General features: G+C 36.1%; 1 protein-coding gene across 5 annotated transcripts in view; it reads left to right on the forward strand.

The window, feature by feature from the left end:
* The window catches only part of LOC131276549 (A disintegrin and metallopeptidase domain 3-like), a 126262-nt gene that overhangs the window by 23888 nt on the left and 75719 nt on the right, over positions 1–26655 (forward strand). For 4 of the 5 annotated variants that reach the window (XM_058289853.2, XM_058289857.2, XM_058289855.2 and 1 more), the window contains exons 4-7: positions 7436–7514; positions 17018–17094; positions 17529–17706; positions 24865–24930. In XM_058289853.2, the coding sequence (XP_058145836.1) occupies positions 7436–7514; positions 17018–17094; positions 17529–17706; positions 24865–24930 (400 nt within the window). The remainder of the gene's footprint in view (positions 1–7435; positions 7515–17017; positions 17095–17528; positions 17707–24864; positions 24931–26655) is intronic. The other variant, XM_058289854.2, reaches the window with a different exon arrangement.

Here is a 26655-nt window from a genome sequence, read left to right on the forward strand (position 1 = left end):
CCGTCATCAAGAGATGGAGTATATACATCCCCAAAACCCTTTGGATCTGAGTGTGACTATGAAAGGCCAATTTCATGTGTGTGCATTCTCATGGGGCAAACTGTGGTTAGATGGGTCCTGCGATTGGTTGAATGCTCTGCTATAGCTTTCTTGAAATTCTTAATAATTATAACACAGAGCCCTGCAAAGAATGTTGACGAGTTTGGGCAGTGAGATGTTAATGGACTTAACTCTCAAGTGTGAGTTTTGAAAAAGCTCTTTTGCTTTTCTCAGTTGTGCTCTTGTTTCTCTATCATTCCTGTAAGAAACCTTCCTGGGCTGTCTTGCTGGAAGGAGAGAGACACATGGGCACAGCAAAGGTGTTTTATTCCTCTCAAGTTAGATCAGTTAACATTCAGTTGGCTCTGCTCTCAGACCATTGATCAAGACTACCAAAAATTGCAGAACCATTTAACTTACTCTCCAGTGACTCCAGACATGTAAGCAATGGACACTTAATAATTTTTATATGTGGTTGTGGTTTTGCAGTATTACACATATTATTTTTTGAGATACATTCATATTGATGTGTGTAAGATGAATTTATTTAAGTGCATGTATACTCATTGAATAAATATAATTTATTTATTATTTAATCTACCCATATTTATAGTGATGAGGACTTAGGTTGTTTTGGTATATAATTTTTTCTGCTATTAACAACAATAAGAAAAACTGGATTGTGGAGATGCTTAGGCATGACTTCTTGGATACCAGTGAAATCAGTGGGAAATAAATAAAAAAATTCTCAGATGTGCTATATATATTGCCAATAGTTTGTTTTAAAGGCTTTGTGTCAATTTTCACTCCCATCAGGAATTCAAAAGCTTTCTGTTTCTCTATATCCTCAACAAAGTGAATATTCTCCGATCATTATTTTTTGTCAATTAATGAATAAGAAATGCTATTTTATTGTGGTTTTAATATGAAATTTAACTGGTTATTTATAGGATGTAGTATAGTTTCAAATGTTTACTGACCATTCTAATCTTCTTTAAATTTTTTCTCCTAACCAATTTTTTTTTTTTCCGTTTTGAGTTTTTATGTTTTCATTTGTTTGGAGCTTTTAATTTTCAATCAATGGCTTATCTTTCTGTTTTTCTTTCTTTGTTTTTTATAATCAATTTGAAGGAATTTTTGTTTATTGTGGAACTTAACCCTGTTTCTGTTTTTTTGTAGCAATGTTAATTTTAATCATAAAAAGGAAAATAGCCCTCTAAAATGTACCCCCGTACATAACTATATTATGAAAGAGTTAGAAGAAAGGCCTTTTTCTATTGAAAAGGAGCTCATTTACTTATGTTCACATTGCAAACTCGATACTTAGAAGCTATTCAACAATTGCTGTAAACATAATTTGAGCCAACAATGTTAGTTACTACATATGATAAGCATTGGAATCTGCATGAATCTTATTTTAATGTAAAAATCATCTTAATGAAAACTTATTCAAGTCAGTTGTAGCACTGTTGATTTTAATCATATAAAGGAAAACAGCACTTTAAATTGTACCTATTTTCCCCCTTCATTATGTATCTGTTTTATATGGTACAAATATGCTACCCAGCCTATTCGTCTTCTTCTTTTGTTTGTGGAATTTATTGCTATAAATAGATATATGATCAATTACATATCTAGTTTCTTTTATAGCTTTCTGGGAATTCCCTCTTATGTCTTTTATGTTGTAGATTGATATTAATATACACCTGAAGTATTTTAAAATTATTTTTATATTTAAAATGTAAATACTGTGCTCTCAGTTTCTTTACTTAACAGCTGTATTGTATTTTTCAAGTCTAACGAGCACTCACATTATCACTACTTTCTTTATAAGTTTTCTTATATTAATATTTTTATGCTGATCTGGCATTTTTTCAATCAATATAATTTTAGATAATTTTAGATAATTTTTTCATATGGAATACATAAATGGCATGCTTTCTGAATCTGTGCATATTTACGAATGTTCTTTTTGTTCTTGTAATTGGCAGTTTGCCGAATTTGTGAGTCATTTTAATTTTCTTTAGATTTTTATGTTATTTCAGTATAGTTTCTGTATGTGTGTGTGTTTCTCTTGTCTGTGTGGGATATATCACATGTCATTCCATTCATTCAGGTGGATATGTCTATATAAGAAAAAATTTCCTTTATTATCACTTTAATTTTTAATTCCTTCCAAAATTTTTTATCCTTTGAAGAAGTTATGTTTTCTTCTTAGGTCTTCTGGTATTATTTTCTATAAAAGAGTGCGTTACTAAAATTCTTTGCAAATTTTAATTTTTGGTGTATATTTAGCAATATTTTATTTCCTTTTTACCTAAGTGACTAATTCTGTCCTCAATAACCAATTTTTCTTTGACACCTTTATTGAATTATTCAGTTTTAAGTGCTAAGCATTTAGTTTCAGAATGTCCATTTTTAAAATTGAAATGGTCCTCTTTGAGAGTTTATTATTCTCTTCTTGTAAATATGATAGCACTCTTCAATCAATATTTCCTTATGAGCTAGCTTTTAAAAATTTCTCTTTTATGTTATTTATTTTTTTAAGTGGGATGTTGTTTTACTTTGAGTGGTCATTTGCTTATTTATTCCTTCACTCATAAGCCAGATTGTTTTGTTCTTTTATGTAGAAGCAGGAAAGTATTGGCTTTTGAGGGCGGTAAGTAAGCTTGCAAACTAGAGTGTTATCCTTTATTATTTATTTATTTCTCTCCCCTCCCCCCCCTGTTGTCTGAGCTCTGTCCATTTGCTGTGTGTTCTACTGTGACGGCTTCTATCCTTATCAGCGGCACTGGGAATTTGTGTTTTTTTTTCCTGCGTCATCTTGCTGCATCAGCTTTCCATGTGTGTGGCACCATTCTTGGTCAGGCTGCACTTTCTTTCACGCTAGGCAGCCCTCCTTCCGGGGTGCGCTTCTTGCACGTGGGTCTCCCCTATGTGGGGGGACACCCCTGCGTGGCACGGCACTCCTTGCATGCATCAGCACTGCGCATGGGCCAGCTCCACATGGGTCAAGGAGGCCCGGGTTTGAACCATGGACCTCCCATGTGGTAAGCGGACGCCCTATTCATTGGGCCAAGTCCCCTTCCCATAGAGTGTTACCCTGTAATTATGCTTGTCATGCTATCTGTTGGATGTTCTGACTGTAATTCCTTTTTCCTGAGAATGTTTCTGGATTCCCATTTCCACCACCTCCATTTGCATGCTTATGGGTATTAAAATGTGACTTTGTCCTTTGTCTGAATTCATTATCCAGACCATTGTGAGTTTTACCTTGAATGCATGTGGAATGTGGGCTGATAAATAGCAGTTTTTCTCTGGGCAGCTCTCACATCAACAAGTTCTGTTATTTGAATTGAGGAAAGGGAAAAGTAGTCAGCAATGAGAGAAAATGAAGCAGCTATGTAGACAGAAGTAGTGGTTAAAGAGAATACTCTGAGTGTTCCAATACATCTTCTAGTCTGTCCTTGAAATGCCTCCTGGTATTTGAAATCCTTGAAAAATCCCAGTATCCCCATAATAAATTATTGTGGTAAACTGTTCTGTAATAGTAACTATCCTCTCCCGGTAAGAAGATTATACTTGTCCACTATGTTGATGTCAGATTTGCCTATGGAAATAGCGTGGCTAATGAATTTGAGGAAGACTGTACTATCCCTCTTCTGACCAAAGGCATTAAGAAGTGTTGTGTACTTCAATTTCTTTTCTTCTGCTGCTACAAGGACGGCATGTTATAGGAAGCAGCCATGCATTTTCCTAGAATTCAGAATGAAGGAAGGCAGTATGTAGTTAAACCTTCAGTTAAACTAGCAAGGAACGAACATTCATTGTTGTTTTAAGGCACCGAGATTTTTGGAATTGTTTTTACTAGAGCAAAACATCATGAAAACTTACTAATATAGAAACTTTTTTTTTTTACTACTTTTATTTTATTTTATTATTTTTTTAATTAAAATTATTTATTTATTTTTAAAAATTACATTCAAAAAATATGAGGTCCCAATCAACCCCACTGCCCCCACCCCCCACTCCCCCCACAGCAACACTCTCTCCCATCATCGTGACACATCCATTGCACCCGGTAAATACATCTCTGAACATCGCTGTACCCCGTAGTCAGTGGTCCACATCATAGCCCACACTCTCCCACGTTCCATCCAGTGGGCCCCGGGGGGATCTACAATGTCCCGTAATTGTCCGTGAAGCACCACCCAGGACAACTCCACGTCTCGAAAACGCCTCCACATCTCATCTCTTCCTCCCATTCCCCAAACCCAGCAGCCACCATGGCTACCCTTCCCACACCCATTCCACATTTTCTCTGTGGACCTTGGATTGGTTGTGTCCATTGCACATCTATGTCAAGTGGGGGCTTAGATTCCACATGGATACTGGAAGCACTCCTGCTTTCAGTTGTAGACACTCTAGGCTCCATGGTGTGGTGGTTGACCTTCTTCAACTCCATGTTAGCTGAGTGGGGTAAGTCCAATAAATCAGAGTGTAGGAGCTGAAGTCTGTTGAGGCTCAGGGCCTGGCTATCATATTGTCAGTCCAGAGATTCAAATCCCCTAAATACATCTTAAACCCCAGCACCAACTACAATTCCAATAAAGTAGCATGCAAGTCTTGTGAGAAGAGATCCCCTCTGAGTCCAATTCCATCATGCAGAAACACCAGCTCCAAAGAAAGGCCATCTGCCATGGCAGTGAACCCCATCTGCCATGACCATAGAACCCGTGGGTCTCTTTATCCCTCAAAAGAACCAATACGTGGGGTTGTATCTACTTTATCTGTCTCTTAGACTCTGCCCAGTTGTGCATAAGGGCATTCCTTCTGACAACCTCCAGACTCTTTTTTAGAGACTCATAGCCTTATAATCTCATTTCTCCTTTCCATTTCCCCCTTACATTAGGTCAAACAGCATTTTGAAGTCATGATATTATATGTAGATAGGGATATTCTGCTGATCCGTATTGAACCTTTAATTCAAGGTCATCTTCTAGTTGCATCTTCAGCTGGTATGTGGTAGTGATCCCTCAGTGCCAGGGAGGCTCATCCCCGGGTGTCATGCCCCACGATGGGGGGAATGCACTGCATCTACATGCTGAGTTTGGCTGTGAGAGTGGCCACATTTGAGTAACATGAAGGCTGTCAGGAGGAAACTCCCAGGCACAGTGCTACTCTAGGCCTGTTCTTATTGCAGGTGTATAGGCTCAAAAGCATAGCCATTAGTATCAGGAGCCCACTGTTGGGCCCTCCTTCCTTCCTGGTTTTTGCCGTTGCACCTGGGGGACTGCCGCTGCTCCCCCAGGGTCCATGACAGTGACCCCCCAAGCCAGGGGCCCCGTACCCCCCCAGCTGTTGTTTTTAATTGTTTCCACTATGAGTATATCTAGACATTACTATATACTCTGGGCATATGCCCTGTATAACTCCCTGTCAGCCATATATATCCTGTCAATAACATCCTATATCAGTATTCCTCCACTGCCATTGTTGAACCACTCTGTGATCCAAAACTTCCTGTAAAGTGAATCCCAACATAATGTCAGCTTCACAAGGGTCTTAGATCACCAAAATTCATATATACAATATACAGTACTTCCCCAGATCCACCATAAAACCTTTTCCCTTCCACAGCGATAATCTTTTAGCTTATTCATATCATATTTCCTGAAACTGATGTGCAGATTCCAAGACAATAGCTTTCAAACAAGGTGACATCTGTGCTTACTATGTGGTCCATACTTTAGATTGTACAGTTTTCTAAATTTTTTAGTTATCCTATGTTTTGCCTTATGGTTTACATTATTAGTCTGTTGTCCCCTATATGTTTTTGGTGTAATATTACATGTTTTATATTCATCCTCGTGTACTCTTCACAGAACTCCTCTCTTGCCCCCATATTTACCTTGGTTCCATCCATTCCACATCCATTTTCCCTACCCTTGGAGCCCACAACGCCAGCCAATCTCCATTTCCCAAGAAGCCATGTCCAGCCATACTTGCAGCAGTATTCAGGACCTGACTTTCTCAACTGCCCTAGTGCCCTGGGAGCCATCCTTTCTCATGAGAGATACAGTTCTCTCTATGTGACGGCATTAGTCCTCCTCAGGATGTGGGTCCACCCCAACTCTCACTTCTTGGGTCTCTTCCCAATGGTACAACCCACCTTGGCAAAATGAGCCTTCAGCTATTCTCCCGAAGTCCGTCCTGCATCAGACCATACCCCCTGAGCATCCTAAACAGGTAACCCTCCTACTTATACTTTGATACGATTTTCTCAACATTTTGTTCCCAACGAACACCTGACGCTCTCCCATGTTCGTATGTTGCCCCTCCCTCCCCCCAATTTTAGGACAATATTACCCCTCTTCCCATCCCCAGCCCCCCTCAAACCCACAAAGCCCCACCCGAAGGCAACCCCTTGCCCCCATTTTGTCCCTTCTTTGTGCTCATACTTACCGCCAGCCCATTACAGATTCCACCCCTGCAGACGTTAACTCACATCCTTCCTCCACCCCCCGATTTCCTGTAAGCCTCTTTTCCAGACTCTAGCTCTCTGAGGCAGTTCGCTTATTTCATATCATTGAGGTCATGTAGTATTTGTCCTTCAATGCCTGGGTTGCTTCACTCAACATGAGATTCTCAAGGTTCATCCATGTTATCACGTGTGATTGTAGTGTATTTGTTCTTACAGCCGAGTAGTATTCCATTGTGTGCATATACCACATTTTATTGATCCACTCGTCTGTTGATGGACATTTGGTTGATTGCAACTTTTGGCGATAGTGAACAATGCTGCTATGAGCATTGGTGTACATATATCGGTTTGTGTCCTTGTTTTCAGTTCTGATGGGTATATACCCAGCAGTGGTATTGCTGGGTCATATGGCAAATCTATGGTTAGTTTTTTGAGAAACCGCCAAACTGTCCTCCAGAATGGTTGGATCCTTCTGCATTCCCACCAGCAGTGGATGAGTGTTCCCCTTTCTTCACATCCTCTCCAGCATTTGTATTCTTCTGTTTAGAAACATTTTTTGTTGTAGTTTTTATCAAGTCACAGCTACTTGTTACCAAATATTAACTGAAATATTTATGCCATGATAAGGAATTATTGATGGTTGACTCTGTAAGTCTTGGCTATGTATTTTGTTTGATTATCTTGAATTCATTGCACTGTACTTACTAGTTTCTGGTTATAGTAGTTATTAATTTTTCTTATATACACAATTTTCTGTCTCAAATCAAGTTAGATAATAGAGAGATACTTCCATTTAATTTCTAGATATTTGGGATATAAATTTGAAAGTTAATTTTGTTTAATTTCATTATTCTGAAAGTTAATTTATTCTTGATATTATAACAATGAGCTATCATTATTTTGGTTGAATAGGTCATTTTTAGATCCTCATTTCTTGGTGTTTTCATACAACGAATCAGGAAAATTGCTTCAAGATTATTCATATATTAAGGTAAGTCTTAGTTTCTGTTTCATAGATTTACAAATTTGATGTGGTTAAAGTGCTATTTCTTAGGAAGGAAAAGATTGCTTTGTACTCCACAAAATTATTAAAAAACATTATAAACTCAAACACAATGTGGCAATTTCTATGGGAGTACACTGAACAAAAAAATCTACTTTTAAAATCTGGAACTCAGCAATCACTTATCCAAAAAGACTTTAAATTATATCTGGAAGTATTAATAGGAGTTTGGGAGACAGAAAAAAGTGGGAAGCTTTAATTGATATGTTACAGGACCTACCTGTAGAGAAAAGGGTTGGCATTAAATTGTAGAAAAAAACGACAAGTTCCTTAGGATCTGCCAACAGTCCTCCACAATGGCTGTACCATTCTCCATTCCCACCAACAGTGTAAGTGTTCCTGTTTCTCCACATCTTCTCAAGCACTTATAGTTTTATGACTTTTTATTATTGGCTGTCTTAATAGGTCTGAAAGGTTATCTCATTGTAGTTTTGATTTGCATTTCCCTAAATGCTAGTGATGTTGAACATTTTTTCATGTGTTTTTTTTTTTTTCTATTTGATTTCTTATTTGGACAATTGTCTATTCAAGATTTTTGCCCATTGTTTTATTCAGGTGGTTTGTCTTTTAATCATTGAGTTATAATATCTCTATATATCATGGATAGTAAAGCCTTATTGGATATGTGATTTCCAAATATTTTCTCCCATTGAGTTGGATGTCTTTTCACCCTTTTGACAGAGTCCTTAATTGAAAGTTTTGAATTTTGAAGAGGTCCCATTTATGTATTTTTCCTTTTGTTGCTCATACTTTGGGTATAAGTTTTAAGGAACTACTGCCTACCACAAGATCTTGAAGATGTTTTCATACATTTTCTTCTAGGAGTTTCATAGTTGTCACTTTTATTTTTAGGTCCTTGATCCATTTTGTGTTAATTTTTGTATAAGATGTGAGATAGGGGTCCTCTCTCTTTCTTTTGGATATGGTAATGAAGTTTTCTCAGCACCGTTTGTTGAATAGACTGTTCTGACCCAGTTGGGAGGGCTTGACAGCCTTGTCAGAAATCACTTGACCATAGATGTGAGAGTCTATTTCTCAGTTTGGTTCTATTGGTCAGTATGTCTGTCTTTATACCAGTACCATGCTGTTGTTTTACCACTGTAGCTAAGTAATCTATACCTTCCCTTAATCTTAGTTTACTAAGGAATCTGTACCTGACTTTAATCTTTCTTAGTGACCACTGTAGCTACGTAAGTTTAAAGTCAGGAGGTGAGAGTCTAACAATCTTGTTCTTCTTTTTAAAGATGTTTTTGGCTTACCAAAAGGCTACTCTTGACACCCACTCTCCTCACACCAAAACCTAAAACTCAATTTTGTATCAGGTAGTCACAACTAAGTTAACTACCCTCTAATCCAAAACACAAAACTTTATAAAGGAAGAAATTCTAGAAGAGACTCCTTAAAAATAAACTGCAAAGTCTCCCATGAACCAACTAACCAACCAAAAAAACAAAAATAAGAAGGTGTGCATGTTGCAGCATTGAGGAGGATTCTACGATCGAGGTATTGAAATCCAGGACTTGAGACCTTCATGGAAGGAAGTTTATTACAGCCAGCCGGGCCCGTGGACATGAGTCCAAAAACCAAGCCCCGAGCCAGTCTTTTAGGTTGCTTTTATACAAAGAGCATGGGAGGGGAGGGGTAAGGAAACATTTGATGCAAAAAGTTTAAGTTTCTGTTTCTTGGGACTTGGGGACTCTCGGGAACTATTTAAACTTGAACACACACATAGCCTGTATAGTTCTTGAATACATGTACAGCCCATATCATGCAAATAAACAGGAAAATGTGAGCTATACACACACACAAACACACATCCTGAAATAACCCTGATATGACTGATTAAAAACTATAAATATGTTCATAGATATAATTGAAAATATAATCATAATGAGTAGGTAAACGTGAAGAGTCTGATCAGAAAAATGGAAAACATTAAAAAAAAAAAAACAACTCTAAACTAACACCTGAAATGAAAGGAAAGAACCACTTAATGGATGTAATAGCAGGTTGGAAACAGCAAAAAAAGGCGTCATTGAATTTGAGGAATTTGAAGACAGATCCACAGATACATTACATTTTTCAGAGTAATTGATACAAATAGATAAAAATAAGTGTATAAAAGATTTGAACAACCTTATCAACCAGTTGACCTAATTTACATGAACAGGATAGTAAATGTAACACCTGCCATATTCCTAATTTTTCAAATTTTCCATGTTCACCTAAGACACAACCTGTGTGGGATCATTAAAAAATTCTCAGCAAAACTTAAAATTTGTTGCATGACTACCATGGAATTAAATGATATATTGTGGAGTGGTTGTAGCTCAGTAGTTGAGTACCTCCAAATAAATAAATAAAATATTAAGAACAAATAGATGTTTGGAACCCACAGATATTTGGATATTAAAAACAATAAATGTTATATAACTCATGGGACAAAGAAGAAATCTCTAGTGAAATAAAAATATGTTTTGAACTGAATGGTGATCAAAACACAAAATATCAAAATGTGTGTACTTTAAGAACTGTAGTGCTTATAAATCTAGGAAAAGAAGGAGAAAATTGAAAATGGCACAACCATAATGAAGGAAATAGTGCAGGAAAGAGCAGAAATCAACGATATAGAAAAAAGTAAAAGAATAAATTAATAAGCTAAAATTTATTTCTTTAAAAGGTTTAATAAAATTAATAAGCCCTAGCAAGACTTTTCTAGACCCAAAAGAGGAAAATTTCATCAATATTAGGGGGAAGCAGGTATGGTTCAACTGATAGAGCATCCACATACCATATAGGAGATCCAGGGCTCAAACCCAGGGGGCCTCCTGGCCCATGTGGTGAGCTGGCCCATGTGCATTGCTGATGCATGCCAGGAGTACTCTGCCATGCAGGGGTATCCCCCATGTAGGAGAACCCCACACACAAGGAGGGTACCCTGCAAGGAGAGCCATCCCCGCATGAAAAAAGCACAGCCTGCTCAGGAGAGGCACCACACACATGGAGAGCTGATGCTGCAAGATGACACAACAAAAAGAGACACACATTTCCAGTGCTGCTGAGAATGCAAGTGAACACAGAAGAACACACAGCGAATGGACACAAGAGAGCAGACAATGGGGGAGGGGGGGAGAAATAAAATAAATCTTAAAAATATATATATATTTGTATATATTAGGAATGAAAGGAAGTACCATAATTTACTTATACAGTAAATAAATGTTATTAAATGTTTTATGAAAATTTCATGGCAATTCATTTTGTAATTTAGAGTAAATGGATGATTTCCTTGAAAAATAAAACTTACCCAAATTGAGGGAAGAAAAAGTAGAAAATCTTAATCACTTAATATAAATATATATTAGAGAAATTGAATTCCTAGGTAGCATATTTTACACAAGTAGTTCCAGGATTAGATAGTCTCATGCCAAACTGTTCAATATTTTAAGAAACAAAAGGAAAATTTTCAAAAAAAATTTTTATGCCAACATCATCCTGATGCCAAAATCTTGAATAGAAATTACAAATAAATAAAAGTATATGGGGGAACGGATGTGGCTCAAGTGGTTGAGTGCCTGCTTTCCACATGGGAGGTCCCAGGTTTGGTCCCTGGTGCCTCCTAAAAAGCAAAAACAAAATAACAAGCAAACAAATGAAAAAATGAACTCAGGAGAGCCAACGTACCTCAGTGGTTGACTGCTAGCTTCCCACAAAAGAGGCCCTGGTTTCAATCCCTGGCCCTGGTACCTTAAAAAAAAAGTATATAGCAAATGTCCTGATGAGTATGGGCATAAAACTCTAAGCCAAATATCACCAGATCAAATCTAGCAAAATATTAAAATAATAATATACAATCACTTAGTTGAGTTTATACCAGGAAAGCAAGGTTGGTTCACATTTGGAAATCAATGTTATTTTCCCCACCTTTAGAGACTAAAGGTAAAAAATTATCTGATCATGTAAATTAATGTACAAAATTCATCTGAGGAAATTTAATGCCCATTTGAAAAAAAAGACCCACTTTAAGCAAACAAGTTTTGGTTTTGTTAATTCTCTCTATTGTTTTTGTTGTTGTTGTTCTCAATTTCATTGATATCTGTTCTGATCTCTGTTATTTCATTCCTTCTGTTTGCTTTGGGAATAGTTTGCTATTCTTTTTCTAGTTCCTCTAATGTGTAGCTAGGTCATTGATTTTACTTCTTTCTTCTTTTTTAATGTAAGCATCAAGGACTATAAATTTCCCTCTCAGTACTCCTGTCCCTCCATGCCATAGGTTCTGATATGTTGTGTTCTCATTTTACTATGTAATCTTCATTTCTAGACTCTTCCAAGCTTCTCTCTCCTGTGTTTTCTTTTCAGATTGTAGCACTTATTTATTTCCTGCAAAGCCAGTCTCTTGCTTACAGACTCTCTCAGTTTTTGTTTATCTGTTAATATTCTAAACTCTTCCTCATTTTTGAAAGACAATCTTGCAGATATAACATTTTTTTGTGGTAGTTTTTCTCTTTCAGTATCTTAAATATACTACAACACAACCTTCTTGACTCCAGATTCTCTGATGAGAAATCAACACAATCTATTGGGCATCCCTTGTATATGAGGAATCCCTTTTCTCTTGCAGCTCTCAGCAATCTCTTTTTGTCTTTGGCATTTTATATTCTGATTAACACGTGTCTCAGAGTGGTCTATTCAGATTTATTCAGATGAGAGTATGTTGTGCTTCTTGGGTATGGACATCTATGTCCTTCAGAGGTTGGGAAATTTTCTACCATCATTTCTTCAAATATTCCTTTTGCCCCTTTTCCTTTCTCATCTCCTTCTAGGACTCCTGAGACATATATGTTTGCATGTCTCTTGACATCATTTTTTTTTATGAGTCAACATTTTAATGGCACTGACCAAGTTATTTACTATTGAAAAACTTGTTTTTCAAGTTGTGTCTTTAAAAATATATCAATCCATATATTTGGATTAAATTAAATTTATATATCAATAACGTTTTTTTCTCAGAATTTTGATCTTAAGTATAAACCATAACTTATCAAAGTATAGTCCAAAGAGTATACAATAATACTACCATTTAGATTTATATGCTTCATCCGAAAAACTTATCTTAAAACAGGAGTTTTGCCTTGTTTCTCCAGAACAAATATCCCTATGTCTAAAACTTTAAATGATAATCAAAAAAGACAGATTCAAACAATTCATGTTATGCATTTTCCTTCATCAGGCTTTCATAAAAACAGAGCCCTCTGGTGTTGGAGCACCATCTTCCTTCTCAGTAACAGTCTCTACCGTTCCAGAAGCAGACACAATGGCCATTGTTTATTTGTTGGAGATTTCTTCTATTTCTCAGCAATAGCTGCACAAACAGTAACAATCTCATCACTTTCAAAGTCAGAGTCAGGAATTGACTTTGGTGAGAAATCTGCTACTTATGCTGATGGTTCACTCTTTTTAATCATCTGTGCCACCTTCTGCTGCTCCTGGAGTGTTCTTGTCCAAGAAAGGTATTCTGTCCATATTTCAGGGTTCATTGCATAGATGTGAAGGGCTTCTTGAAAACTTTGGATTGCTTCATCCATTTTGTCTTTCAGCTCTCTGTTGTCATATTTTTCTTTCATCTGTCTTCTTATCCTTTAATTTACCCCTTCTAATAATCTTCATTTCTAAACTCTTCTCCAAATCTCTCACCCTTGTTTTTTACTTTCAGGCTGGAGGCCCTGCTTTAGTATCTCTTGAAAATCTGGTCTTTTGGTAGCATATTCTATCAGTCTTGTTTGTCTGTAAAGACTTTGAACTCACCCTCATTTTGAAAGCAGCTTTGCTGGATATAGAATCCCTGGCTGACAGTTTTTCTCTTTCAGTACCTTCAATACATCATACCACTTTCTTCTCTCCTACTTGGTTTCTGATGAGAGGTCAGCTCTTAACCTTATTGAGTTTTCTTTGTATCTGATGCTTTGCTTATCTCTTGTTGCATTCAGAATCTTCACATTATCTCTGAACAGTAGTTGTCTCTGGGTAGGTCTATTTGGATTTATTCTGTTTTGGGTGCATTGTCCTTCTTGGGTGTTGATATTTATGTCCTTCATAAGGGCTGGGAAGTTTTCAGTCATTATTTCCTCAGATATTCTTTCTGCCCCTTTTCCATTCTCTTCTCCTTCTGGGAGATGAATAATGTGAATGTTTGTGTATTTTTCATTGTCATTCAATTCCCTGAGACTCCATTTTATTTTTTCCATTCTTTTCTCTTTCTGTTCTCCTATCTTTTCCAGTTCAGATAGTCTGTCTTCAAAATCACTAATTCTGTCTTCAAGCAATGCAAACCTGCTGTTATGTGCCCCTAATGTATTTTAAATCCCATCCATCATGCCTTTCATTCCCATAAGGTCTGTTACTTTTCTTTGAAGGCTTTCAAATTGTTCTTTATGTCTCCCAGTGTTGTCTTAATATCCTTTACTTCTTTAGTCATATTTTCTTTAAATTCTTTGAAATAATTTAGGAGAGTTGTGTCATTATCACTGATTAAATTCTGTATCTTTTCAGGTTACTTGGTTTGTTCTTCTGGCTGGGCCATTTCTTGCTGTTTTCTAATATGGCTTGTAATTTTTTGCTGATGTCTAGGCATCTGAATATGTTGGTGAATTTACTCTGATGGCTAATTTCTCTCTCTTGCCTATTGTTCCCCCCCCCCCCAGCTCTTCTTTGATATTTGGTTCAAGTTATTCTCATTCTCTAAAATTGCTTCACTTAAGTTTTCAAAATTGGGCCAGGGAATCACTACTAGGGTGCAGATTTTCTCCCAGGGTTTGGATACATCAAGTTTTTGTCCATGCAGTTTCCAGACAGACCAGTAGATGGTGGTAGTCAGTGCAACCTTCCATGGAGGTGTTTCAGTCTCGGCTTTTTTGTGTTTCTGTGTTGAATGTCAGAGATTCAAAGTGGGCTCTGCTGGCCAAATTCACTGAAGAAAAGCACCCCAACCATGTCTCCCTTTTCTCTTGAAACAGCTGACTGTTTCCCTCTCAGTCAGCTCCAGTGAGCCAGGGGTTTTACCCCAGTTTAATATCTTGGAGGCGGGGGAGGGGAGCATTTCCTGGCCACTATGGGGGCTTGGTAACTCACGTTTGTCTTTTTTGACTTCTTTATCTCTCTATCCATCAGCCTCCTCGGAGTTGTGTCTGCTGACCTCCAAAACAGGTCCCTTGGACAGGTTTTGGCTCTTTCTCCATTGTTTTCATAAGAGCATTCAGCTCTGCTTCTTAGTACATCACTGTCATTCCACAGCCCTGTCTTGCCATCATTTAATTCCCTGAGAACATGTTCATTTTTTTCCATTCTTTTCTTTATCTGTTCTTTTGTATATTCACTTCAGAGGCCATGTGTTCAAGCTCACTGATCCTGTCCGTACCATCACTGTGGTTTTCAATCAGTCCAGCTTCCCCTCATGCCAGGGGCAGAGATAAAATGGCAGCTACCAACCTCCCTCTGACATGGACAGGTTCAAACTTTGGCCGCTCTTAGGATTATACTTTAGTCAGCCAAATTTACAATTATACTTTAGTAGCTGAAGTTGATCCCTGACCATCCCTTCTTCCCCTGTTTCTGGGAAATGGGGCTTCCAACTCCAGCACAGCATAGCTCCTGAAGTGACTTGTGCTGCCAGTGGAGAATGGACACCAGCCTTCATGGTGTGGAGTGCTCTACTCACGAATCTTGACTGCAGACGGGCAGTCTTCTCCTTCCATTCTTTCAAGGATCTTGCAGGATGCTCTTCTGGTCGCCTGGGCACCACATCAGGTGCTTGAGATAGCTCTGGGTGATTACTAACTGACTCTCAGAGCTCCTTACTCTCTTGCCATCTTTCCTGTAATTTGCTTTTTGAAACAGTTTTATTAAGGCTACTTCAAAATACTTGTCAGATAGTTCCAATATCTAAATCTTTTCAGTACTGGTGTCGGTTGTGTTTTCTCGTTCTAATTGTGATATTCTTGGTTCTTGTTAGGACGAGTGATTTTCAATTGTACCTGTGACATTTTCAATATGACATTAGGAAATTCTTGATTTTATTTAAACCTCCTGTTTTAGAAAGTAGTTGCCAAGCTTATGTTTAGAGTTAGCATGGGCTACATTTCCAATGACAATTTAGCTTTTATAGGCTCTGCATCGTTATTTCTGGGCTTTCTTCTTCTGGCTCTGCTGGAGCTCCTACTCTGTCTCTGCTGGTGTTGTGTGCAAGGAGAGATCGCCTTCCCAGATCACTTGGTGTTGCTAACTGTGGTGGGGAGATGTAACACCTATGAGATGGAGAGCATTTCTCCTCCTTATTCTCCAGCCACTGGCTGTTGGTTCACTTCCCACTCTATCTTTTCTGGTGCCCCTGGGTGAGGGAAGCACCTATCTTGGCCACACTTTGCCGCTGGGTTGGATATCTCATCAGAATCCTCTTCTCTCAATGGATACATGTCTAAGTTGCCAAGTATTGAACAACTTCTGAGACTGGGTGCAGGGTCAAGGCCTGGTTCACTTCTTCCTCTGGGTAAAGGGCTGGTAGCTATAGGGTCTGCTGGCGTCAGTACAGGTGGAGCAGGCTATGGATCTCCTCACTCAAGATTAGCTAGTTCTGTTGGTGTGGATTGATTAGGCATGCTCTTGTCACCAGATATTGGGCATAGGATGGGTCAGCCTGCCTGGGGCCTAATGACTCTGCTACTGGGGGCAGATCTTGGTTGCTGCTATCAGCGGATGAGGGACATGCCTAGTTTTAAGATAAGGTGAATGGTCATATATGGTGATGTTCATCTTGTGAATAACATAGAGACAAATCCATAGGCAAGAATGTGATGACAATCAAATTTTTGTTATGTAAGACTAACAAAAAAAAAAGAAAAGACTGCTTCTAGGATCAATCAGCTTTAAAGAGAAGGGGAAAATCCTAGAAAATCAAGAAGAGAAACTAGGAAAGATTAGTGCTATGAAAATCAATGAGGGAGAGGTTTAAACTAAAAATGATCCCTATGGCTAAATATTAAATAGAAATCAAGATGAAGAAATATCTGTTAAGGTATTTGAGGGTAACTTAGGAAAAACAAGGGAATATTCATAGTTGAAGTCAAATGAATGCTATTAATTACATTGATTCAGCAGTTACACACTTCACATTCAGGAAATGTGACTGAGAAAGAGAAGATGAAGATAGGAAGTAATTTGTTAGAAATTCAAAATACAGCAAGAATTATTGGGAGGCTGGAAGGCATGAGGGTTAAGAGTAAGAGATTCAAGATAGATGACAAGGAAATGAAATTACTGATGATTGATATTAATGTAATGGCTAAACTGGAATGTTTGATGATACCTGAGAAGTAAAGATAAATACAAATACTTTATTTTAAACATTTACAAATGTATCATCACATTCTTTTTTCCAGGGGCATTGCTTTTATCAAGGATATGTGGAAGAGATTCCAAAATCAGTTTTAACACTTAGCACCTGTTCTGGACTCAGGTAATGGCTTATTCCAAAGATGTACACGATTGAAGATCTTGTGTGACCCTTAATTTTCAAGCACTTCTTGAAGGGTAGAGCCAAGGCAAAGAAAATGTAGACTCTGAATGTGTTTTCTTTCTCAGATACTTTAGTCCTTCACTCCTTTTCCTCTTATCGAAGTCTTCTATTCTCTTTGTCTCTATCCCAGGTTTGCAGTCAGCAAATTTACCCAGAAAAAACTTTAGGATTAAGAGTTTTCAAATTTTTTGCCACACTAAAACCACAACTACCTCATGCTCTTATAGACACAAGGAGACATAAAATGTGGGTTTCAACTTCAAAGACCACTTGCATATTTATAGAAAATATTTTTAATTAATATTAATTTTCATTTCTCAGTAAGAAGTCTATACTAATTGCCTTTGTGTTTCTTTTTGTATTTGAATATTCAGGGGGTTACTGCAGTTGGAGAATGTCACTTATGGCATGGAGCCTTTGGAATCTGCTGTTCAATATGAGCATATACTTTATCAAATTAAGAATAATAAAATCGCTTTCTCCCCCTTACAAGAAAATTACCCAGTGACTCAATTTGATAACCAGTCCTACAGGATTCTTGTGAAATCAGAAGTGAGTAACCAATTTTTTGACATCTTTATTTTGCATTATTTTTGATAAACTTATTGATAGTGGAGGTTCAAAAATTTGGAAAATTTGAAAAACAAATTCAAATAACATTGATTATATTGAAAATTATTCTTACAGGGTATTTGTATTTAAAATATTTTTATGTTTATTCCTAAAATATTTTAAAAATGAAACAACTATAAACATAATTTAAAAGTCATCAAAATTCTTGCAACATGTTCTTCAAATTGTACGTGTAAACATAAAATAAATACATTATGTCGTATTCTGAAAAAATACATATATTTTCCTTTAATCAGTACATGAACTGCAAGAATGTATTAACTTTTTTGAACAGTCACACATTTTTATAACTAACTGCATCCAAGGGTAGGCATATTTTCAAAAGTTTTTGATGTACACTAACGTATATAGATATGCCAATTTCCCTCTTTAGACTGTTTTACTGATTGTCAGTTGGATAAATAAACATATATATATATCCACAAATTCTCATCCAAACTGGATGTCACATTAATGAAAAGCAAACAAATAATAATAAAACTCTGATCTTTGATTTGTTATACAATAAATTCCATCTCACTGCTGCCATACCTTGCTTTTATTCATCTTGCCAAAGGTGTTAGAATGAGTCCAGGATAAAACAAATCTGACCTTTGAGAAACTTACAAATGTGATCATGAATGTAATACATGACACCAAACTTCACGCCAGGTCTGGAATATGCAATATGACATTGGATTTGGTTCTAGATCATGCTTGCTATTGAAATAAATACTATTATATAGTAAATTGAAAAAATATTAAAAGATCCTGTGAATACTCTCCTGTGGTGGGGATATATGGTTTGAAGAGATGGGCATGTCTTGGGAAATACCAATTACACCCACTTGAAGCCATGTCCCTCTGATCAATCAATAAGAATAGAAGGATTAGAAGAGATACAGACAACTCATATTCCCAATTGCCTTGGTTTGGATCTCAGCACTCTTAATCCTTAGCCATAAGAACTTGGGCAAGTTTCATAACCTTTTTGTGTTTAAATTTCTTCATCTGTAAAAAAGCAATATTAAAATAATACCAAACACACTTACTTATGAGGACCAAAAAATTAATAAATTAAAATGCCTTAGCATAGGATGTAGAAAAATTAAGACATTCAACAAATACCACTCCTCCTCCTCCTCTTAATATTTGCTTACCATATTCCTAGTGTGTATGGCATGGTAATCAGAAATAACCATGGAAAGTTTTTTTTTTAATTTTTTATTTTTTATGCAATGATCAAATAAAATAGAATACGAATTTCAGAACCTAAGAAGAAACCTGGAAAGTCACTGTGGGAATGTAGATAACTGAGTTTTGGTATGTATTTGTGAATTTTATCCTTCATAGGTAACTCAATAATTGCTTATCATTGTGAATTTGATAGGCTTTTATCTATAGATTTAATTAAGCATGATTTTTTACATTTATGAAAACAAGCACAAAGTAAGTGCATTATAAGCAGAATTGAAAAATAGAACAGAAACCAACCAATATACAGTGAAAAGCTTATTGACTCACACATTTATCCCTTCCCCTTACTTAAACCCAGCTAAACTAAAAATAAGGGATTTTTAAAATGGCATAAGCATCCATAAACAAGGAGAACAGGAAAGCAGTAACAACAGTTAGATAGCAGATGGATAACAGATTTAGATGCCTCTAAAAAGCAGAGTCCTAAACTGGAAATTGGGATTGGCTATAGGAAACTGGATGTGTATTGCAGCGCCATTCAAGTTCTGGAATTGTCTGTCCAAATACCTTAGCAAGTGGGTATGAAAGTGAACCTAAGGAGGAACTAGGTGAAAATAATTGTTTCAGTATTCAGAAAACCAAACGCCTCTCCTCTTCTACACATCAACTGCTTCTGCCCTCACCTTACAGACTATCTAAGGTTATTTTCCTTGGGGAGACTGTGAAATGGGGACACAAGTCACAGGTATATTCTATGTCACAACTGAGAGGGCATGCCATACTGAATTTAGTGTGATTAAGTTAATGCTGCATATTCAATATTGGGCACCAGCTTTACATTCACTAAGAAGAGCACTGGAGAAGGCTCTAGGTTATCCAACCAGAGAAATAGAAAACACCTAACAATATTGGCAGTAGGTTGTCCCACAAACAACCTAGCCAAACCACACTTAGTGAAGGCCACAACTCATCAGCTCCCAACAGGGTCACAGATATTGGAATTAGCTACTTAATGCTCAATTCCTAGTAGGTAGGGACAGCAGACATATGACGAAACAATTTACTGTAGATGATAGAGACATGAAAAACAATATTTGAGGCTATAGAGGATGAAGAAAGCAAAAGGATATAATATCCTCAGAGAGGCATGAGAAAATATTGCATCCACAAAATAACAACTGGGTACAATTAAAAGCACAACATTCAGCAGATAAATAGCAGTACTTTTTAATTAAAATATGCTACTAGAAATAAAAATCAAATGAACAAAATAATCCCTAAGAACAAAATAGAACAAAGAAATGACAGGGGCATTTGAGAAATAAGAAGATGACATTAAAATAGCAATATAGGTGATACCATAGGACTCCCAGTTAGAATACTGGAGAAAATTGGAGTTGAATAAATCACAAAAAATCCCAAGAAAAATTTTCTAGAATTATTTAACATGAATATCCATGTTAAATCATGTTAATCATTTCTCATTATCTTAGTTTCCTAAGGCTGCCATAATAAAATACCACAAACTGGGTGGCTGGAAACATGATATGCATTGCTCCACAGATTTAGAAACTAGAAATCTGAAGTCAAGGTATTGTACTCCTTCTGATATCTCTATGGAAGAATCTATTATGAAACAGATTCTCTTGGTTTTCGGTAGTGGCATCATTCAGTCCCTGCATCTGTTGTCACATGACCATCTTCCCTTTCAATAGTGTCTTTTTAAAGGATGCCAGTCACACTGGATAAGGACCCTCCCTATTCCAGTAGGTCCTCATTTTCACTTGCCAAATTTCATCTGCAACAACTTTATTTACAAGTAAGTTCACATCCTGAGGGACAGGAGATTAGGACTTCCATATATGTTCTTAGGGGACAAAATTCAACCCGTAACAATTACACATGATAAATATATAGTATGTTGTGACATTTCCAAACAGCAATATTTGAAGTTGAAATGCTATGCTACAATTACTTAAAATTATGAGGCAAAATTACTGCCAGTCTGTAATTCAGTACCCAGCTGGAACTTCATAATCGGGATTTTTCATTAGAGCTATTTCTTTCTTTCTTAATGTGAAAAGCCCTTCCCAAATTAAAGCAAGCAAACAAACAGAAAGAAGACTCTAATCCTAAAATTCTACCCACAACGATACTAGTAGACAACCACTGTCACAACCAAATTCACATAGAATAGCTGCCAAACAGTGAGATTCAACCAAGTCAAAAGACTGTATACGAAGTCATTCTCAAACTGTATTCTTCATGAGACTCAAAATTAGGTTAAATAGCTATAGATTTTGAAGCAAACAGCAGGTTGTCTGTAAGAAACCCACTTGAAATATAAAAACACAGATAGATTAAAGGTAATTTAATTACTTATTACTGATGAAATTAAAAATTAATTTAGTTAAATTACTTTTAATTTTAACATTTTTGGTTAATTCAAAGGTGATTTAGTTACTAATAATTGTCAATATTGGGTCAGCGGTAGTAGCAGATGCACCACACTACTGCAAGGTGTTGGAGGGCCCTGGGAGAGGGACTGTATGGGAACTCTCTACTTTCTGCACAGTTTTTCTGTAAAACTACAACTGCTCTGGAAATAGTCTATTAAATAAATAAGATACATTAGGAAAAAACCCACTGGCAATACCAAGATGTAGTGTGGTTTATATGTGGAGCTTTATAAATAAGCAATGGACCCTCCTTTGGGCATCTTGGCCACCAAGCAAGTCACTCACAAAAGTGGACAGATTCAGACTGGTTTTGGCCATTGCTAAAACAAAGTGCAGGACTGTAGGACAGTGAATTAATTTCTATAACTCCTATAGAAGATATGCAATACCCCAACCATTTTTGAATAGTGAAGTTCCTATTATAATGTTAATGCAAGAGAAAAACATTCTTTTTCAAGAATTCTGAGAACATAATCCTTATGGGACTGTGTGACAAAATTACTTAAATCAGTACAACCAAAAAGGAATTGAATCAAACTATTAAAAGTTTTATGTAAGAAACCATAGGATCATATCAGTAGATACAGAAAGTGTTTGCAAAATTCAGCACCCATTCATGATCAAAAGTAGGAATAGAATGATCTTCTTTAATGCAGTAGTGATTATCTATGAAAAGCCTAGAGCTAACATAGTGAATTCATCTGACATAATACTTTACCCGTAATTTTGGGAACAAGGCAGGGATTTCTGTCCTCAAGATATTTAGATAATGAAATAGGAATAATAACAACAATAATAATAAAAGCCATACTGATTGGACAGGAAAAAGTAATTTCATTTCTATACATGACCTAATTATTTACATAGAAAGTCCTAAAGGATAGCCATACATCCTATCACGACTGATAAGTGAGTTTAGCAAGGTCACAGAATACAATGGTAAATATACAGGAATTGACATTATTAAGATGTCCATTCCACCCCCCCCCCAAATGTATCTATAATATTCAATGCAATGCCACTCAAAATTCCAGAAAACATTTTTGTAGAAATTAGTTCTCAGATTTATAAGGAAATGCAAATGTCCTAGAATAGTCAAACAGTTTTAAAAAGAAGAACAAATGGCTGAGTGTATTAGTCAGAGATTTCAAGAGTAACAGAACTGTCAGGAGAGAGAGAGAGAGAGAGAGAGAGGGAGAGAGAGAGAGAGAGAGAGAGAGAGAGAGAGAGAGAGAGAGAGAGAGAGAGAGAGAGAGAGAGAGAGAGAGAGAGAGAGAGAGAGAGAGAGAGAAATATATAAATATTAAATATTAGGAGGTTTATAATAGGAATTGGCTCAGCAGAACAGAACATGGGGATTTGCCAATCTGAATTCTGAAGGGCAAGGTGCAAATTGGAAACTTGATGGTGACTTTGAATTCCCTAGGAGAAGCCTGGAGTTGTGAACAGGAGTTTTGAACTCCAGTGAAGGTTTTGATGAATTCCCCAGAATCTGGCTGTTTGAAGAAGAGATAGAAATTCTTCTTTCTGACTGCTGAAATCATCAGTTCTCCTTTTAAGGCCTTGCACTGATTAGATAAGGAGACTCCTCTCATTGCTAAAGGCAGTCTCTTTTGTGGATTGTGGATATAATCAGCCATAGATATAATCAACTGACTAATGATTTAGATCCATACATGAAATAGCCTCACAGTAACCATCAGGATAGTTACTTGACCAAACAACTGGATACTGTAACCCAGCCAAATTGACACATGAAATTATCCATCCCAAGGATATACATTATTTTTTCTTAAAGGACCATACGGTAAATATTTTAGGTTTGCAGGAAATGGGATCTCTATTGCAACTGCTGAATTTTGCCTTTGTAGCCTGAAAGCATCAGATAAAATATCTAGATAAATGGATGTGGCTGTGTTCCAATAAAATATTACTTCCTAAAACATTTGGCCAGCCTGAACTCTGCTATTGAGCTAAAGTAATCAGGATGTGTGGTGTTGGCATAACAGTGAACAATATATGTAGAACAGAACAAAGAGAACAGAAATAGTCCCGCATGTTGTTGATTGATTGATTGACTTTCCATAAACATGCCTATAAATTTAAAAGATAATGAATCATCTTTTGAACTGAAGATGCTGGAACAACTGGACATCTCTATGGAAAAAATGACTCTTGATCCTTAAGCAGCACTATGGAAAGAACTTAAATTGAAACACATTTAAATATCAAGGAAAAATATAAAATTTCTAGTAAGAAATTTGGGTGATGCCAACCTAACGACTAATAATAGCATAAAATGTTTTCAATATCATTAATCACCAGGGAACAGTAATAAGATAGCCATGTAAGCCAACTTGATGGATAAAATGAAAAAAATCATAATATCCAATATAAGCAAGGATATAGAGCAACTGGAACTCTTATTAATTGTTGGTAAGAATATAAATTATTCAAACCACTTTAAAAAGCAATTTGGCATTTCATCCTACTCTACACATCCACAATTGCCATATGACTCAGTTGTTCCACTTCTAGGTATATCCCAAGAAAACCAAACAATGACCTGTACTTACATAGTCATATTAGCTTTGGTTATAATAATTAAAAGGTGTAAATAATCCAAATGACTACCAACAGTTGAATGTATAAACAAATTGTAATGTATCTCTAAAATGGCACACTACTTAGCAATAAAAATGAGTCAACTATTAATAATCACAATGACACACGTGAATGCTGAGTGAAAGAAGCCATGTATAAAAGAATATACACCCTATGATTCCATTTATATGAAATTCTAGAAGGGACTATTCTAGCTAATAGTGAGAGAAAGCAGATCATTGTTTGCCTTTAGCCTCTTCCCTTGGAAGAGGGAGATGGTTAACATTCTTTATTGTAATTGTGGAAATTGTTACATGGATGTATACATTAATTGCAACTCTTCTAATTGTATACTTAAAATGGCTTTATTTATTGAATGTAAACAAAACCTCAATAAAGTTGATTTAGAAAATTGAAAGTATGGAAATAACAAGAATCTAGAGGCAACATTTGGGAGAAAGTTGATGGAACTTGGAAGAGAGGTCCCAGAGGACACACGGGAAGGGTTTGAGAGAAAGGAAATAAGATTCTCTTCTCACTGCAGTGAATTTTTGAGTCTTTAATTATCAAGAATATAAATTAAAGGAAAAGCTTTTGATTTGCTCCTAAAACTGTCATTTGGAATCCTATCTGCTTATTTACATAGTGTTCATCTATCATTCTCTCTCTCTACCTCTATCACTACATCATATGTATCTCTATATATCTATATCTATTCTCTATGTATCTCTCTCTGTGTATACATACATATGTGTGTGCATGTGTGGATCATGTATGTGATAATGACAAAAAAGAATTTTGAAAATGTTTTATTTAACTCATGTCCTTTGTTTCACAGAAGAATTCAGAGGTTGACCTGTTGAAAAGAAATTTAAAAATACTGATCGTTATGGATAAGGCCTTGGTATGCATACTTGATAATTTAATTGCATCTTTTTGTATTTAAATTCAAGTATTAAATGAAATAGAAATTTCCTTTGCTCTGTTAAAAAATATGTGCCTCAGTGAGCAGGACATAAAGAAATGTTAATTACCTTTACATTGACATAGGGGAAGCAATGTTTATATAGAGATTTCCAAATCAGAGAATTCTAGCAATAATGTATGCCTTTTTACAGAAGGATTTTATTAGAGTATAATCTCCTAGATTATAACTAGCTACATTTATTTCAGTATTCACCCCCAATCTTGGTGAAAACTCTCTTCCTTAAACATATGCCCATTTTAAACAGCCCAGCTATTGCATTTATTACTCAATTGGAGAGTCTTGTTATTAAGTATTATCTTTTATAATGTTACTTTATGTTTTGTAATCACTTGTGTTTTGTTTGAAGTTGTGTGTGGGAAGAATCATTCATAAGAATATTCATTTGGCAATGGAGATTTTTTTAAACACAATTATAGCAAAGACTTATGGGCAGTAAGTTTACAAAATTTGATTTGTACATTGTCACCAGTATTTTGTACAAAATCTTTTCATGAGCATCCTAATGTGGATTTTACCCATAAAAGGAAATCTTTAGATCTTTCAATCATTTAATTACAAAATAATTTCAAGTATAGATGAACAAATAATACAGGAAATGCACACACAATTTTAGGACAAGAAAATGCATTGTATGTATACCTTTCCTTCACATACTATTTTAAAAACTATTTTATAATATTTTCTCACGTATTCATGAAATATTATTTCAATGTAATTTTAATGTTTATATAATGTCCAATTAATATTTTAAACTCCAATTTAATAGGATTTACTAGCAGATTCCCTTTTTGGATCATTTAGACTTTTGATGTTGTTCCATGAGGACTACTACTATTTGGCCTAAAAACCAGGATTCCAATAATTGGAATTATGCTCTGCCACAGCTGCCTCCCTGAGGTCACTAAAATTAAATTTTCCCCACTCCACTTAGCTTATATCTTCTTACCATTCTTACAACAAAGAAAGGCATTTTATTATTTCTTCTTTTTTTATTATCTTTAAAAAAAAAGATACATAGATCACACAAAATGTTACATTAAAAAATATAAGAGATTCCCATATACCCCACTCCCCACACCCCCCGCTCCTCCCACATGGACAACTTCTTTCATTAATGTGGTACATTCATTGCATTTGATGAGTACATTTTGGAGCATTGCTACACAACATGGATTATAGTTTGTGTTGAAGGTTACACTATCTCTCCCAGTCCATTCTGTGGGTTATGGCAGGATGTATAATGTCCTGCATCTGTCCCTGCCATATCACTCAGGACAACTCCAAGTCCTGAAAATGCCCCCATATCACACCTCCTTTTCCCTCTCCCTGCCTTCAGCAACTCCCGTGGCCACTGTCTCCCCATCAATGATATAATCAAAGAAAGGCATTTTACATGAAAAGGGCATGGAAAGAAAAAGAGTGTTCTATGACATCCTATGATTAGTATTTCCCTCATTTTAGATTAAAACTTTCTGTTTTTATTTATAAAGTGTATTTCTGGTAAACAGGGTATTGTGATTTGTTGTTCTTTACCCCCCTAGTTAGTTAATACCTACTTTTTCATTGCAGTGTTTAGCCGATTTATGCTTATTGAAAGTACAGATAACTATGGATAATATATTGTTATTAGTGTTCTATTTG

Source organism: Dasypus novemcinctus, chromosome 29, assembly GCF_030445035.2.
Source record: "Dasypus novemcinctus isolate mDasNov1 chromosome 29, mDasNov1.1.hap2, whole genome shotgun sequence".
Taxonomy (NCBI): Eukaryota; Metazoa; Chordata; class Mammalia; order Cingulata; family Dasypodidae; genus Dasypus; species Dasypus novemcinctus.